This window comes from Lynx canadensis, chromosome B4, assembly GCF_007474595.2.
Source record: "Lynx canadensis isolate LIC74 chromosome B4, mLynCan4.pri.v2, whole genome shotgun sequence".
Lineage (NCBI taxonomy): Eukaryota > Metazoa > Chordata > Mammalia > Carnivora > Felidae > Lynx > Lynx canadensis.
This window is the reverse complement of record NC_044309.1, coordinates 52,198,123-52,214,524: the sequence shown is the minus strand read 5'-3', so window position 1 is coordinate 52,214,524 and position 16,402 is coordinate 52,198,123. Positions and strand designations below refer to the sequence as shown.

The 16,402-nt window shown below is 39.1% G+C and overlaps 1 protein-coding gene across 1 annotated transcript in view; it reads right to left on the bottom strand.

Annotated features, from left to right (window-relative positions):
• AEBP2 (AE binding protein 2) overlaps positions 1-11,979 on the bottom strand; it is a 71,515-nt gene extending 59,536 nt beyond the window's left edge. Inside the window, exon 1 of the mRNA XM_030321880.1 lies at positions 11,230-11,979. Within this exon, the coding sequence (XP_030177740.1) occupies positions 11,230-11,897 (668 nt within the window). The 5' untranslated portion in view covers positions 11,898-11,979. The remainder of the gene's footprint in view (positions 1-11,229) is intronic.
• Between the last annotated feature and the right edge of the window lie 4,423 nt (positions 11,980-16,402).

Genomic DNA, 16,402 nt, shown 5'->3' with positions numbered 1-16,402 from the left:
AAATATTAATTTGTTTAGAGATAAAGGGGAAGTCACTTTCATTTTTCTTGATCAAGAACAAATAATAGGGGGGGGTTTGGGTGGCTCAGTCAATTAAGCGTCTGACTTCAGCTAAGGTCACCATCTCACAGTTTGTGGGTTCGAGCCCTGCATCGGGCTCTGTGCTGGCAGCTCACAGCCTGGAGCCTGCTTCAGATTCTGTGTCTCCCTCTCTCTCTGCCCCTCTCCCACTCACACTCCGTCTTTCTCAAACACTAAAAAAAATTTTTAAAAAAGATCAAATAATTATGAAATTGGTCGTAAATGGGACTAAAGAATTTAGATCACATCAGATTTCTGTAAGGCCATCTAATTTTGTCTTCCAAACTGCTATGGTACCACAGGCTTTTAGATCTCTAAACTCAGAAGCAATTAGAAAAAATAAGTAAGAAAGAAAAAAAGAAGTAAAGACAAGTGCTTGTTTTATTACGTGTGCTACACATGCTCAAGTCACATCTCCCTAAGGCCCTCCCTACTCACCTAAGGTGGAAAGAATTCTGCTTCCTTATGATCTGGTTGATTTGTATTATGAATCACCTATAAGCCTCTCATTTTGAGTAAACTCCCTAAATCTAGGTAGTGCAGTGCCTTGCACACAGTAAATGCTCACATACTTTTAGTGACAAATTTAAGTAGGATTTTTAAGGCAAGGAAAATATATGGCTTTGTCACACTGAGATAATCATAAAAATTAATTGGAGGCACACTAAAAATCATTAGCCAAAACCAAGATATTATTATTACTATTGTTACTGTAATTACAAGCTATTATCACTGTAATTTAAAAAGCTAAAATGGGTTTTTCTAATCAAGAAAAAGACTACTCTCCATCCCTACAATTATTTCTCTGAATAAAAACAAAAGATTTTTTCCTTAAGACCCAGCAGCATTCACTAAATTGGTCAAAAGGGACTTTATGCAACAATGATGAAATATAGCCTATGGAAAACAAGTAGGTTGCATTCTTATATCACTACTATGCACTGTGCACATCATTTTAAATTTCCTTCTCATTTCTAGTCTAGTCCAGAAAGCAATAGTCTAGTCTATTGCTCTTTAAGATTACTCCACCTACATTTTTCACAGTTTAAGACAAGATCAGCAAGAAATTATCTTCAAAAACACTGTAATACTAGAAACGTTCTATTTCAATATAATTACATTACAAGGAGTTATCTTTTACCTTTTTTATCTTTTACCTTCTTAAAAAGATTTCCAGGAAAATGTCTATATGCAAAGACAGTACGTAAAAAAATCTGCTGTGAAGGATAACACCCATTTTATACAGAAGCAATCATTACTTGGTTTGTTTTTTAAGTTAGTTTTAAATCATAAATATGATTTTATCAGATGATTTCAGTACACACATTTCTGACAAAAATGCCTCCAGTAGTCCTCAACACCTTAAAAGACATTTCAAATGACTGTCAACATGAATTTAAAGCACTAAAAAATTCCACAGCTGATTCATCCACTATCAGAACTTTAACAAGTATTTATAAAAAGCAATGACATAAGTTTTATAATTCAGAAATGAACTTGGGGCGCCTGGGTGGCTCACTTGGTTAGGTGACCAACTTCAGCTCAGGTCATGATCTCACAGTTTGCGAGTTCGAGTTTTTTTCAAAAAAAAAAAAAAAAAGAATACCTTACAATGCTAGTTTATATCAACATCAGTACATAGAAGGAAAAAAAAAGAAATGAACTAGTAAATGTATTTACTGAGAAATACAAATGTCCTTCTAAAATCCCTGTTTTCTCTAATTAGTATCACTTCATCTTTCTAGAATATTGAAACATAAATGAAAACCAGAAAGACAGGGACTTAGAAAAGCATTAAAATTAAAGAAATAAAATGCCAATAAAGACTCTCTATTCCCCTAAAGACTGAAAAACTACAACACTTAAATATCAACTTTTGTATTTCATAGTCTTAAAAGAGATACAGGCTATGTATATTATAATTACAAATGAAAATGAGGCCCAGAAATGTAAATGAATTCAAGTACTTAAGTTATTCTTTGCAAAAGAAACAGGTTGAAATTTAAAATAGCCACTGACTTAATACTATTTTAATTAAACTTTCCTAGTCCAGGCTGGTTATAAGAATCACTTAGGCAATATAGTAGCTAAGACCACATCCAGAGCCAGGACTGCCTACATTCTCAAGGAGCTGTGTAACTCTGGGCAAGTTATGTCTGTGCTTTCTCGCCTCATTAGCGGTTTGTGAGGATGCAGTGAACTGAAGTTCATAAAATCTTTTCAATTAGCTCAAGAGTCTCAGATTCATAAGCAAAATAGACACTCGCAGTTTTCTCCTAAAATAGTATATGCATTTATTTTTTGTTGTTGGGAAACAAAATATGGGAGGTCCACTTTCTAAATAATTCAAAAATCAAAAAATAAATAATTCAAACATCATGGTTTTTCTCAAATACTGTTTCCACATATGCTGTTAAAAAGAATGGGGGGAAGGGATGCCTTGGTGCCTCAGAAGAGCACGTGACTCAATTTCGGGGTCATGAGTTCAAGCCCCATAATGGGTTTAGAGATTACTTAAATTAAAAAAAAAAAAAAAAAAAACTTAAAAAGAAAAGATTTTGGGGAAGATATAAGGCACAAAACAGTTCTCCTTATTTCTTATAGTCCTGATAGTAAGAAAGAAGAAATTGTGTATCAAGTACATTCACATGCAATTAAATTCAACCAATCCCTGAATTCTGAAGATAGGCAATGCAATAGGTGAGTGAGTGCAGCTGAAGGTAAGTAAAGGAAGTATAAAAATAAATAGAACCAGATTTTAACTCTTAAAAAATGTTACAGCCTAGACAAGACAAACACAAATGAATATTTCAATACAACACCATAAATTACGGTGATTTTTGAACCCAGAAGAACCTATCTAAAGTATCTTTGAGATCCTGGATAAAGCAAAGCCATGCTTGCAATATTCTGGGTTTGTCTAAAGGATAAAAGAGAATATTTGCCAAGTCTACATCTGAATTATCGTATTTGAGCTCCAAATTATTTTATGTTGTTTAAACCCCCACTTTTAAGAAAAAGAATCAATCTGAAGTTCAAAGAAATGAAATGATTACAAGCAGTCTCTAGTAAAGCCAGTACTACAATTTCAATCACTTATTTTCACCAGAGTTTTCTTTTCACATCTCTAGGCATGAGAAAGGGAAGGATAAATGACTCTCTGAATTAAATAGAGCCCTAGGCCCTTTACATATTCCATCTCATTTAATCACAACACAAAGGTATTCTATTTTGCAGGCAGGGAAACAACTTCTAAGAAGTTAAGTTATAATTCCTTCTAACTTAAGGTTCATGCTCTTTCACTACCCAACTTTTCTTTTAGTTATCTTAGTGCTGGATATGTATGGAAAAGTAAGCAAGCTATTGTTCCAAAGAAATCCTCAAGAAAAAAGCTTTTTACTCAGAAATAATAACAATATTTTTCTTACAGGGCACTCAGGAAATTAGCTTTTCTTTCCTTTGATTCTGTTTCCCAAGCATGACTTTTCCTCCAACTTCTACCCCAGCTCAAATCTCTTCAGTTCACACCTGTACTATTCCTACTACTTCCTAATTGGTCTCCCAGCTCCCAAAATTTCCAACCTTTGCCACATTTTCCTTTAACACAGCAGTTTCATCATTCATCCAAAATACATTCAAGAATACCTAAGGGGCACCTGGCTGCCTCAGTCAGTAGAGCATGTGACTCTTGATCTCAGGGTTACATAAATTCGAGCCCTATGTTAGGTCTGTAGAGATTACTTAAAAATAAAATCTTGGGGCACCTGGGTGGCTCAGTCAGGGGCATGATTTTGGCTCAGGTCACGATCCCAGCATCATGGGAACTGCTCAGGGTACAACCTGCTTGGGATTCTCTCTCTCTCCCTCTGCTCCTCTCCCTCACCCCCGCACTGCTCACTCGCTCTCTCTCTCTCTCTCTAAAATAAAAAGAAAAATTTTTAGTAAATAAATAAAATCTTAAAAAAAAACCTAAAATAAGCATCAGGCACTGTGCCAGGTGCTGTGAATAGATCATCAAGAGACACAATTCCTATTCTCAGGGAGCATACATTCTAGCAGGAGAGATAAACAGTAAATAATAAAATTGTTAACAAGGTCAAGGAAGAACCTGGGAATGCTAGCAATGTGACTAACATAGAATCAGGAATAGTTTGCCTGAGAAAATGCTTGAGATAAGATCTGAATGTGACTAGGATTGACAAAAACAGAAGTTGGGGTGAGGAAAAAGAATCTGATTCACAAACCTATACTGACAAAATGCCCACATCTGTGTTGGCATGCAAAATCTCACTTTAGCCATTCTTATTTCTCAGTTCCAATGTGAATCCTCTGATCTAGGCAGAAAGCCTCGTGAACATGGTGGGCTCTTTCTTTTCTGTTTCATTTAGGCTTTCTAAAAATTTCTCATCACTCACCTAACCCTAAAACTCAGCCCTCTCCCTACCAAAACTTTAATCACTGACTACAAAACTCTCCAGTTTTTATTTTAATGTACTGTGTCACAAACAATTTACAGAAAAACTAGGAAAAACAACAGAGTCATCTTTTTAGTCTTCTCATTAAAAACTAAGTGTCTGGGGGTGCCTGGCTGGCTCAGTCTGCCCAGCAGGGGACTCTTAATCTCAAGGTAGTGAGTTCAAGCCCCACACTGGGCATGGAGCCTACTTTAAAATAAAATTAAATTAAATTAAAATAAAAACGAAGTATCTGGGGAGGCGCTATCACATTTCTCTCTTATCACTAAACAGAGCACCATGCTAACTACCAGAGTAAATGCTCAAAATGTGATTTTTTTTTTTTTTAAACATCCATCCATCCCTCTGATCCATGCCCAAAATTGTCCATTTAGTTCTAAGGCCAATATAACCACTATTTTCACAAAAGCAAACTATCAGTCATAAAAATGAACTCAACATGTGGTTAGATCACTGCAAATCCATTACCATTACTAGAAAACATACCCCAAAGACTTTTAGTAATAGGTCAGCAGCTTCGCTTACATATTAAAAACCATTAAAAAGTATTGAGGCCTTTTAGGTCAACCACTGAATAGATATACATGTTAAAGAAAGCTGATGAAAATGTAGATTTTGTAATGAAATATTTGACCTGGCATTTCCTTTTGCAAGTTTCTGCAGCACTCATTTACAGATACTTGCCACACATTTAACAGCTGGTCTGGCACTTTTTGGCATTCAGATCTTATACTGCTTCATAACAACAAAAGATCATTACTAGCTATTTCTAGTTCATTTGTGCAGTCTGTCTCCCCTCCTCGTGAGGTCTCCTAGTCACCAGTTTAAGTGAGAGCCAGAATTCAAACCACACATTCAGACTCAAATCACAGACTTAAACCACTACTCCTTACACTTTCTCCTTAACTTCAAAATTTCCATTTAACTTTAATAAAATGTTAAGCATTTTTATACAATAAATGCCTTAACAATGATTTGGAAAAACCCTCTGGTGACTATCCATTTTGGATTTTCCATACTCATACTTATTTATAAAAACGTGTTTTATAAAAATTCACAATTTCAGAATTGTCCGATCACTTAATAAACATTTATCATGCACCTCTGGACCTCCTCTAAGTTGGCAGGGTTTTTTTTTTGGGGGGGGGGGGGGGCTTGGTAAAGTAAACCCTAGTCCCAACATAGGCCTTGAACTCACAATCCTGAGATCAAGAGTCATATGTTCTACCAACTGAGCCAGCAGTAGTTCTTAACCTAGACCAAACTCTTTTGAAAAGCTGATAGAAGTTGTTGACATCTTCTCAGAGACACATAAAATTTTGCATATGACCTCAATGGCCTTACTGGAGTACACTGACCCAATACCCTTTTAAATTTATCAATACCACAATACAATGATCCAACCAAAGGCACTAATTCCTAGCCCTCAGTTTATAGTCTCCTTTATTTATACAAATTCTATTGTTGGCATTTCCATTTAATTATAATAACTGAGTACCCACTATATCCAAGATACTGTGTTTAGACACAATAAAGATCTAAATGAACTGAACTGTCCCTGTTCTCAAAAATACCACTGTACAACAAAAAAGGATAAAGCAAGCATTCAAATAGCATGGATTCTTCAGAAAATTTCACAGGACTCTTAAAATCTTCACAGTAAAAGCTAAACTTTCTTCACAGTTAAGAAACTAAGACTCAAAGATATTACTTAAAATCATAATACAAAGATCTGAATTGTTTCTTTTAACTCAGATTACATGTTCTTAATACTGAAATATTCTACACCTCTCCACCTATAGAATAGAGCCACAGGCTGGGAGAGAAAAAAGACAAAAAATACATATGTGAGAACTAAAAGGAAAAAGAAATGAAAACCAGGAAAGGATTCGTTGTGGCATTTTGATGGGTTTTAAAAGGTGGCCTCAGTGAAAAAATCGGAAAGAATTATTGTGTAATAGGGTATGAATGAAAAGAAAAATAGGAAAAACTTCTCTGCTGAATAAAAAGACAGGAAGAATAAAACATAAGCAGGTATATTTAGGTCATAAAAAGCCTTTGTGGCTTCTTCCTGCTGTCTCAGATCACTTACTCTGAGGGAAAATAGCTGCTATGTCAGGAGCACACACAAACAGATATTGACTTGGTGAGTAACTGAAGCATCCTGCCAAGTGCTACAATAAGTGAGCCATCTTGGAAACACTTTTCTAGCCCCAGTCAAGTCTTCAGATGACTGCAATGCTGGCCAACAGTTTCACTGCAACCTCATGAAACCCTGAGCCAGAACCACCCAGTTAAGCCTATCCACTCCTCTCAGAAACCACACGTGGTAAGAAATTCTGTTCCCTGAAGTTGCTAAAGTTGAGACAAATTTATTACACGGCAATAAACAACTAATACAATTGGCAAGGTGTGAAATTTGACTTTGTTTACATTAGAGCCAATGAAGTTTTGTGCTAGGAACTAGAGCAAAACCTACAGTTGGAATTAAGTCTCACAGCAATATGCAACATGAAGTGGGAAGTATTTTTTCCTCCCATTTTCCACAATACTCAGTAAAGAGTCCTGCACATAGTAAATACCTGTTTGGTAAGTCAACTTACACACAGGATTCTCTAATTGACTAAACATAGTAGTCTTTATGTTTCTTAAAAGTAAAATGGCCCCTTAGAATCTCTCCATAAATTCAACCCTGAAGTCTAGTTTTTTTCATGGTTTGTTTTTGGCACAGAGCCATACCTTCCTTAACTGACAGTTACAGATTATCAATGAAAACTGAGAGCTACTACAAGCTTCTTTCCCTAATCAAAATAAAAAGGTAGCTTAAAGAATGATTTCAGAGCCTATAGACAGCTGCTTCAGAGTTGAAGCGGCAAATACTGAAAGTTCATCATGGAGACACCTGGGTAGTTCAGTTGGTTAAGCATCTGACTCTTCAGCTCAGGTCCCAATCTCATGGTTCTTAAGATGGAGGCCCTTGTGGGGCTCCGCACCGGCAACATGGAGCCTACTTGGGATTCTCTCTTTCTCTGCCCCTCCCCACTCACTTGCACAAGCCCTCTCTCAAAATAAATAAACATTTTTTTTTTTTTAAAAAGGAGTCCAAGGGGCACCTGGGTAGCTCAGTCGGTTAAGTGTCCGACTCTTAATTTCTGCTCAAGTCATGATCTCATGGTTGGTCATGAGAGACAGAGAAGAGCCCCACATTGGGCTCTGGGCTGACACTGTGGAGCCTGCTTGAGATTCTCTCTCCCTCTCTTTTTGCCCCCCCCCCCCGCCCCGCACACTCAGGCTATCTCTCAGAACTAAATAAATGAAAGAATGAATGACTGGTTAGCCTCTATGTCATAAGATCTTCCAAATCATACTAATGAGAAATTGGGCAATATAGGTCTATCTCACCAGCATCTGAGCAATGTTAGTTATACCTCAAAGTTTGCAACCTGTAAGGCTGGGATTCCAAATTTTGATCCACAAAATGGTAAGGGCCTCTGGCCTTCCTGATCATTAAGTTTCAAACTATATGCCCTTCCCTATCATCCCATCCTTACACATGCCCTTTTACTTGACATCTGGACTTACCCAGAAAGGCTAATAAAAGTGGCTGAAAAGTAGTCTTGGCTTTTTCAAAATAAGTCATGGTTTCTATTCTAGTTGAAAATATATATATATATAGACATATATACAAAAAGACAACCACAAAAAAGTTATTATCAGTTCACTTATACAGATAAGAAGGTAAGAATATTTTCAATGTATAATCTGACTCAATAGCTAAAATTTGTCAACTAAAAAAATTTCAGAGACATTTTAAATTCTAAAATTCTATTTAAACATTAATTAGCCTCTAAAGTAACCCAAAAGGTTGTAATTTTTAAGTGGTAATTTTTTAAAAAGTACTTAAGCTTAGGTTCAAAGTAAAAGAGAAACTAGTTTTTAATGGTCTTGCACAGCTCAATATTCCTCCAAAGAAAAGAAATTACATTTCTTTTTCTAACTTTATCAAAATAAACACACTAATAACACATTTACTCCGGTTTTGAATAACTTTCTCACAGGGAAAATAACCAATGTTTTTGTACCAAGTGTCATTTATTCATTTTATAAATTAGTCACTTTTCACCACACAACACTTAGAGTACACACTTGTAGACTGACACTTTGGATCATGAGCTTTCATATCTAAGTCTTTATATCTAAATGTTTCTTAAAAAGAAGCACTTACAGTCAAAAATATTTAAGATATTTCAACAAATTCTAAAGTATGCTAGATAAACTCAAAAGCATGATCTCATTTCAAAGTGAGAAAACTGAATGGCATTCTAAAAGAAACAGTAAATTCTAATGATAAAATCATTTTGATAGGAATGCCTCAAGTTTTTTAAAAGCACTTTAAAACCACAATATCTTTCCATCGGTTACAAAAATATACACCTCCTACCATGAAATCAATTTATAAAATCCACATAGATTAGTGTAATCTGCAGGGCAGTTCATAAGAACTATGATTCCTTCCCAAATTTAAAAGGACTCTTAAAAAAAAAAAAAACTTAAAAGGCAACAAGGGGTCATTTCAGAATTAAGATTATCAAGACCACATTAACCAGCTTCACCAGTAAAGCTTTTTCATACAAGTTGATAAATTTATTACCTTGAAACAGTAAATGATTACAATATTTTGTACACTCTTATGTTCAAGCATGAAGAAAACCAAGTAGTTTGATTATCAGGTCTGAACCTTATTTGGACTTGTGGCACTAATATCTCTTACTCCTTACTCTGAAATATGATGTAAAATTAGATATTCCAGTGTATACCTTATAAGTATGAAGTCAAAACTCCACTTCCTGAAATACTACTTGACCAACCATCATCCCTAAAGGGATGTAGTAGACAGATATTTAAAAAAAAAAAAAAAAAAAACAAGATTAAGAAAAAAAAATCCTGACACATACACTTTGCTATTTAAGGTGAAGTATTTTTACTCTTGTGAAATGGAAATAGCAGGGACTTGATAATGTACTTTATTCAGATCCAGCTCTACCACTTGCATTCTATACTTACTGTTTTGAGTAAGACACTCAACTTGCTTCTTCATCTGTTAAATGGAAGTCAAATAATACCTATCTTGCACCAGAGTTGTGCGAATGAGGCGGAGATATTTAAATTGTGCAGTACTAAGTGTGTGTGTGTGTCCGCACTCTAGATAAATGGAAGAACTATGGTAGATGCTAACTGTATAAACTAATATCAACTTTCAAACGTCTACTGGTACCAATGAAGGAGGATATAATAAAATGATAAATAACATATACTTCATTGTGTGGTTCTCATCAATTTTTAGTGGTCTTGAAGACATTCTCCTTCCTGCCATGCCTATGTAGTTTAGTACAATTTTTGTAGTCTATTTTAGCCCATCCAAGATGTTTTCCTCACTAGCTGTATCTAAAGCTGTATTTTCATAATATTTAAAGCTTGGTATTCCTTATAATATTAAATATGAACCAAAATGGTCTTTTTATCAGTTACCAATCAGAATTTCTAGAACTTTAGAATAAAGCTTTTCAAGCCAAATCAATATGGATTGTTAAAAATTCTACTGTTCATCAAAATACTAGATGGTCAAAATACATGCTAGTATACTTTAGAAGCAGAACATACATGACATGGTTCTCTGTGCTTAAAAAAGTACATTAAAAACCAATTAGTTTCCAAAGTGATCAAAAGTAATAACAACAATTGAAACATACTAATAAATTTTAATGTCTTGAAAAAATGAAGCTTATTTTTGTTGGTATCCACGTTATTTCTCACAAGCTTTAAAAAAATGTTACTTTCTTCAGCGAGCTCTCCAATACATGACTTTAAATATTATCCTCTAAAATCATGACATCCATGTTAAAGCACTACTATATAAAGATTATAAACCACACACTAATAGAGTGTTTCCTTCCAGACTGTATTTTATTATGATTCCAACTCTTTGATTCCGTAAAATTACTTTAAAGGATATCAACTCATTATTCTTTTCTACAATAATTTATACTTGTTTTAAACTTTCTCCCAGATTTGATCACAAATAGAAGCTACTAAAATCAGTTTGGAGATCATATTAATGACCACACATGAGGAATTTTAGAAGCACTGATTAAATATAAAAGACTAGTCTTTTCCCTATTAAGTAGCGAAAAGTGATAGTTGGGGTCTCCTCCCCGAACAAGGAAGTTCTGTTAAATCCAGGCGAGACCAGCCATGTTGGAAAACACTTGTCAATTATAGTTCTGACAAGTGTTCACGAACACGGTTGGATGAAGCTAACCTTGTGTACTGAGGTGTGTACATCAAGGCCCTCTTAAGCCCTGCCAGAGGATCTGGGCCTACTTTGAGGATTGTTTCTGAGTTAGAGCTGTCCTTAGGTTCGTAAAGAGTGTAGAGCCGAGGGGAAAGAGGGCGGGGAAAGGAGAGTTGGGGGGAAATGGTTTGAGAGTTGGAAGCGGCTATCCGCAGCGAGAGGGGCGCGGCGACCAGGAGAGATTTGCGAGTTGAGAACCTGGGGGAAGGGCTGAACATTTGGGGAGCGGGGAGATCTCAGCAAAAAGTCCCCTCGGCCCCCTCTGAGGGGCCCATGAGTGCAAAAGGAGGAAGGGGAGGGAAAACGCTTCAATGCACTGACCTGTCCTCCGAGTCCATGCGGCTCAGGGGTTCCCCATCCGACGACATCTCCAAGCTGCCTCGCCGGCCCCCGGAGGTCGCGCTGCTTCCGCCACCCCCGGTCCCGTAGCCCTCATCGCCGCCACTAGAGACGACGCTGCTGCTACTGCTGCCGCCCCCGCCGCCGCCCTGGCTGCCCCGCGGTCCCTTGGGTTCCTCCAGGCCCTCCTTGCCGTCCCCATCCCCGCTGCTGCTGCTGGCGGCGCCGGGGCTGAGCGAGCGCGTCTCGTCGCTGCTGCTCCCGCCGCTGCTGCCCACCAGGCTCTCGGCGCTACTCTCCTCCTCGCCCCCGCCGCTGCTGCTGCTCTCGTCCTCCTCCTCCTCGTCCTCTTCTTCGTCCTCGTCCTCCCCGGCCTGGCTGGCGCTCTCGGGGCTCGGCTCCGACATCGTCTCCGCCTCGCCGCCCCCCACTCCGCCGCCACCGCCGCCGCCCCCACCGCCGCCGCCGCCGTTCAACAGCAGCACAGCCACCGCCTCGGCCTCGGCCTCCTCTTCCTCCTCCTCTTCTTCCTCCTCCTCCTCGGGGGGCTCAGCCCGGCCCCGCGCCGCCGGGCCAGGGCTGCCGGGGGGCAGAGGGCTCAGGCGAGAGAGCTCCTCCAGGTCGGCCATGTCGGTGATAGCGGCGGCCATGGCGGCGCCGCCTCCTCCTCCTCCTCCTCCTCCCGCCGCCGCCGCCTCCCTCTCCCGACTCTAGCTCCCTCGCCCCCTCCCAAACGCCCAAAACTCCGCCGACGCCGCTGCAGAGCAGGAGGAGGGCCCGCGAGCTGCGTCAGCCTACACACGCGCTACGGAGCCCGCGCGGGGACAGGCGCGCGACTGCGCGCATTCACGCGGAGACGGTTGCGCGCCTGCGCGGCGGCACGAGGTAGCGCCTCCCCCGGGCCGCGGATTCCGCGCCCGCGCCCCCACCCGTGTACCCGCCCGGCACCCGCCCGATCCGCCGAGTCCTCAGAGTTTCTTTGGGGCCTTCCCACGCCTTCCCTTCCTCGCAGCCGCCAGGACACGCAGAACGAAAGCTTGAGTGCTAGCCGGGGATTTTAACAGCCGTCTGAGTTCTCACGATAAAGTCATTCATTCCGGGGATGTTTGGGGAGTGCCCCTGGGTACCGGCAATGAGCCAGGCAATGAGCCCTGGGCTTCTGAGAGCTTGTAATGTACGAGGAGAGATCTTTAAAATGGATAAAAATAAGTAATACAATGCAAGGTACTAAATCCATACGGGCAGCCACAGGTTTTGGTCCAACCTTCGTTTGAATACCCCAAGAAATGGTTAAATCAGTATCAGAGCTAATGTGTCTTATGTTCAAGATCTTCAAACTTGTTAGCTCAGGAGTCCTGTAAAACAATTTTGTACATCCTTAAATAGTTAAAAATAAATATACATTTTTCTTCAGCTTGTTATAAATATTTATAACTGTCACACTTTTAAATGTAGCCAATGAACTCTAAATACTGCAGGGATTTAATATCCACCAATATCCACTTTTTAAAATACAATTTCTTTTTTTTTTTTTAATTTTTTTTTCAACGTTTATTTATTTTTGGGACAGAGAGAGACAGAGCATGAACGGGGGAGGGGCAGAGAGAGAGGGAGACACAGAATCAGAAACAGGCTCCAGGCTCTGAGCCGTCAGCACAGAGCCCGACGCGGGGCTCGAACTCACGGACCGCGAGATCGTGACTGGCTGAAGTCGGACGCTTAACCGACTGCGCCACCCAGGCGCCCCATAAAAATACAATTTCTTTTATACTTGGTTAATTTCCATCCTTCCTTTATCTTCTGGAACTCTTTTATATTCGGCATTCCCTCCAGAATTTTATACTAATAATGAATGTCCTATTTGAACTGTTGTATTATCATCTTATATTTCCATTGTAATAAAATGAAATAAATTGAAATTTAAGGGTTTTTTAATTTCCTGTTATCATAAAAATCCTAAATCTTATTATTTCAATTGATTAAATACTTACATGTAATGTAAGTATTAAACACAAAAGTTAAATTTTGTTGGAATGCTCTTACAGAGATGGAACTCCTAGTTCCAACTAGTCTATTTTATTGGTGGATGAGTAATTACTAGAATGAGAACAAGTTCAGCATCAATTCTATTCCAAGTTTTCAATTCCATGGATGCATGCATTGAAGAAAACTTGTTTCCAAAAATGAATGGATGAAAATGAATGGAGTTTTAGTAATGCCTACTCGAATCTTTGAACCTTCCAAGTTATATACCAAAAAAAAAAAAAAAAAAAAATCACATAAAGATCTAACAAAAAGACTTTCATTTTTTATTAAATGTTTTATTTATTTCTGAGAGAGCACAGGCAGGGGAGGGACAGAGAGAGGGGGACAGAGGATCTGAAACAGGCTCTGCACTGACAAGCCGAGTAACTGATGTGGGGTTTGAACTCCTGAGCCTAGAGGTCATGACCTAAGCCAATCAGAGACTAACCGACTGAGCCACCCAGGTACCCCTAACAAAATGGTCAGCTGACAGCTCTTATTAGTTTATAAACTTTGTTGAAATGCAAGTAACCTGAAACCAGGAGACTCGTAAAGGATGTGTTACCCATTCTCATTTACCAGTCAATTGTTCCTTTTCTGATGTCCTAGGGATTTTTTGCTCCCCCATCCCCACCCCGCCCCAGGGTATTGCACCTAGGTAAAATTTGGGATGGGGGAGAATTATGCCTTTCTTTTTTTAAAGTAGGGAAGGGGCGGTTGGGATAAGGAAGGCTGGAAAGAACTTTCCACTCTGACCCCAGAGGCATACTTTCAGGCAGATCACTTTTAGAGACAGCCACCTGAGAGAAGTGAGGATCTGAAAACTGATTATGTTAAAACAGTAGTCTCCTACTCATACACATCTTGAAAAGTCTTCATAGACCATGAGTACTCCAGTTTTGTATCTGCTGCCTTAGGCCTTTGGATAGCTATTATATGTTCCATATGTTGCCTCAAGGGAAAGCAAAAAATTTTTAAATAATAGTATGGGGCATTATGGTTTACAAATACCTTTAGACACACATACAATGCAAAATCCTAACCTCAAACATTTCAGCCTCAAAGCCACTCTTTGAAAAAGACAAGGAATGTCCTATCCTGTATTGTAAATTAAGTACTATCAGAGAGTTTAACTGAAAAGTGTATACTAAGTGTATGTGCCAGGCACTGTACTAAACCCTGGAAATTAGGGTTAACATTTAGCTGAGCTAATCAAGGAAAACTTCATAAAGGATGTAGGATTTGAACAAATTTGTATAGTAACATATATAACTACATGTAAGCTTAATTAATTTGAGCTGAATCTTGAAGAGTGACGAATAGAATTCTATGTGAGGGGGAATTCTAGGACTGAGAAATAAAAACATGGAAACACATAAAAATTTATCCTGGACAGTGTTAATCAACCATGAGAAAGCAATCTAGAAAACTAAAAAGACTTTAAGATTAGATTGCAGGGGCGCCTGGGTGGCGCAGTCGGTTAAGCGTCCGACTTCAGCCAGGTCACGATCTCGCGTCCGTGAGTCGAGCCCCGCGTCGGGCTCCTGGGCTGTGGCTCAGAGCCTGAGCCTGTTTCCGATTCTGTGTCTCCCTCTCTCTCTGCCCCTCCCCCGTTCATGCTCTTCTCTCTCTGTCCGAAAAATAAATAAACGTTGAAAAAAAAAAAATTAAAAAAAAAAAAACAAAAAGATTAGATTGCATAGAATCTTGAACAAATTGACTTTGGAAGACAACATACACTGAGATTTGTTTTTTAAAGATGTGCTGATATGATTGAAGTTATTTGTGACGGTGGCTAATGCATAGGGGATAAGAAGAAAAGTGTGAAGAGAGTGAAAGTAAATGGGGATTCAACATGTGGAAATGGCAGGTATCAAAGCGACAAGTGAATGCATTAGCTGCAGTATTTGTTGGACTTGGAGAATACAATGAGCTATCTTGGAACTGGCTAAAGTTCAGGTCCCACCCATCCCCAGAGACTTTTTTTTTTTTTAATTACAAATTTTCTGAAAATTTCAAAGAATTAAATAATAAACCACTATACATTTGTATAGATTCATCAATTATTAACATTTTGCCACTTTAGCACAGCCTGTGTTCCTCTGTCTCTCAGTCCCTCCTCCTCTCTCTCTCTCTTTTAAAATTCATTTATTTAATTTGGAGAGAGAGCAAGGGACAGGCTGAGAGAGAGGGAGGCAGAGCATCCCAAGCAGGCTCCGTACTGTCAGTGCAGAGCCCAATAGGGGACTCAAACTCACAAACCAGGAGATCATGACCTCAGCCAAAATCAGAGTTGAACACTTACCAACTGAGCCACCCAGGGTGCCCTTCTTCTCTCTCTTACCCCTCCACTTTACCCCTCCCCCTTCCGCTCGTTCTAACCCCTACCTCTACCCCCTCGTCCTTTTCTCTCTCCATCTGGGTTTAGTTGCAGATCATTACTCTGCATGTATCTCCTTAGAACAGGGCCACTCTCCTACATAACCACAATGTTAAAGTGTCATTATCCCACTCACTGAAGTGTGTGCTAGAGGCCAGACTTGTGGATGATGGATTTCCGCCGGTGGCATCAGGTGAGAGGTGGGTGGATAGGACCACCATAAGCACTGTCTACCGACCTTGCACCTCCATAAACTATTTGTTACTGTCTGTAGCTAGATAGTACTGAAATTAGCTTCTGGACTTCTATAACCACTTGACAGAGTAATTTTATGCCTACTGAATCTATAAAAAAAAGATGGGGCTTATATTTTGATGTCATCAGTTTATTCTATTATTCTAGTAATTCACTTTTACTATATTTTGCAAAAGTATCAGTCCACTAAATTTAAGAAAAAAAAAAATACTGGTCCTTTGCAGATTGAAAATCACTGCTTCTATAGTTCCCTTCTTCCCGCTAGGAGAATATGTGATTCTATGCATATTAGAAGTTACCAGATAATACACCATTGCATAAGAACTATTTGATTAGGAATAGTATTCAAACCCATCGACCACAGTACTAATGGGGTTGGATTAGCAGTAATTTGAATTCCTCTGCTTTTCTGCCTACCAAGCCTACTAACAAAGTAAGGACCCCTCTGGCTTTCCAGGAGCCTCTGGGGTGCGAGGTCTTTCATATACTCACACA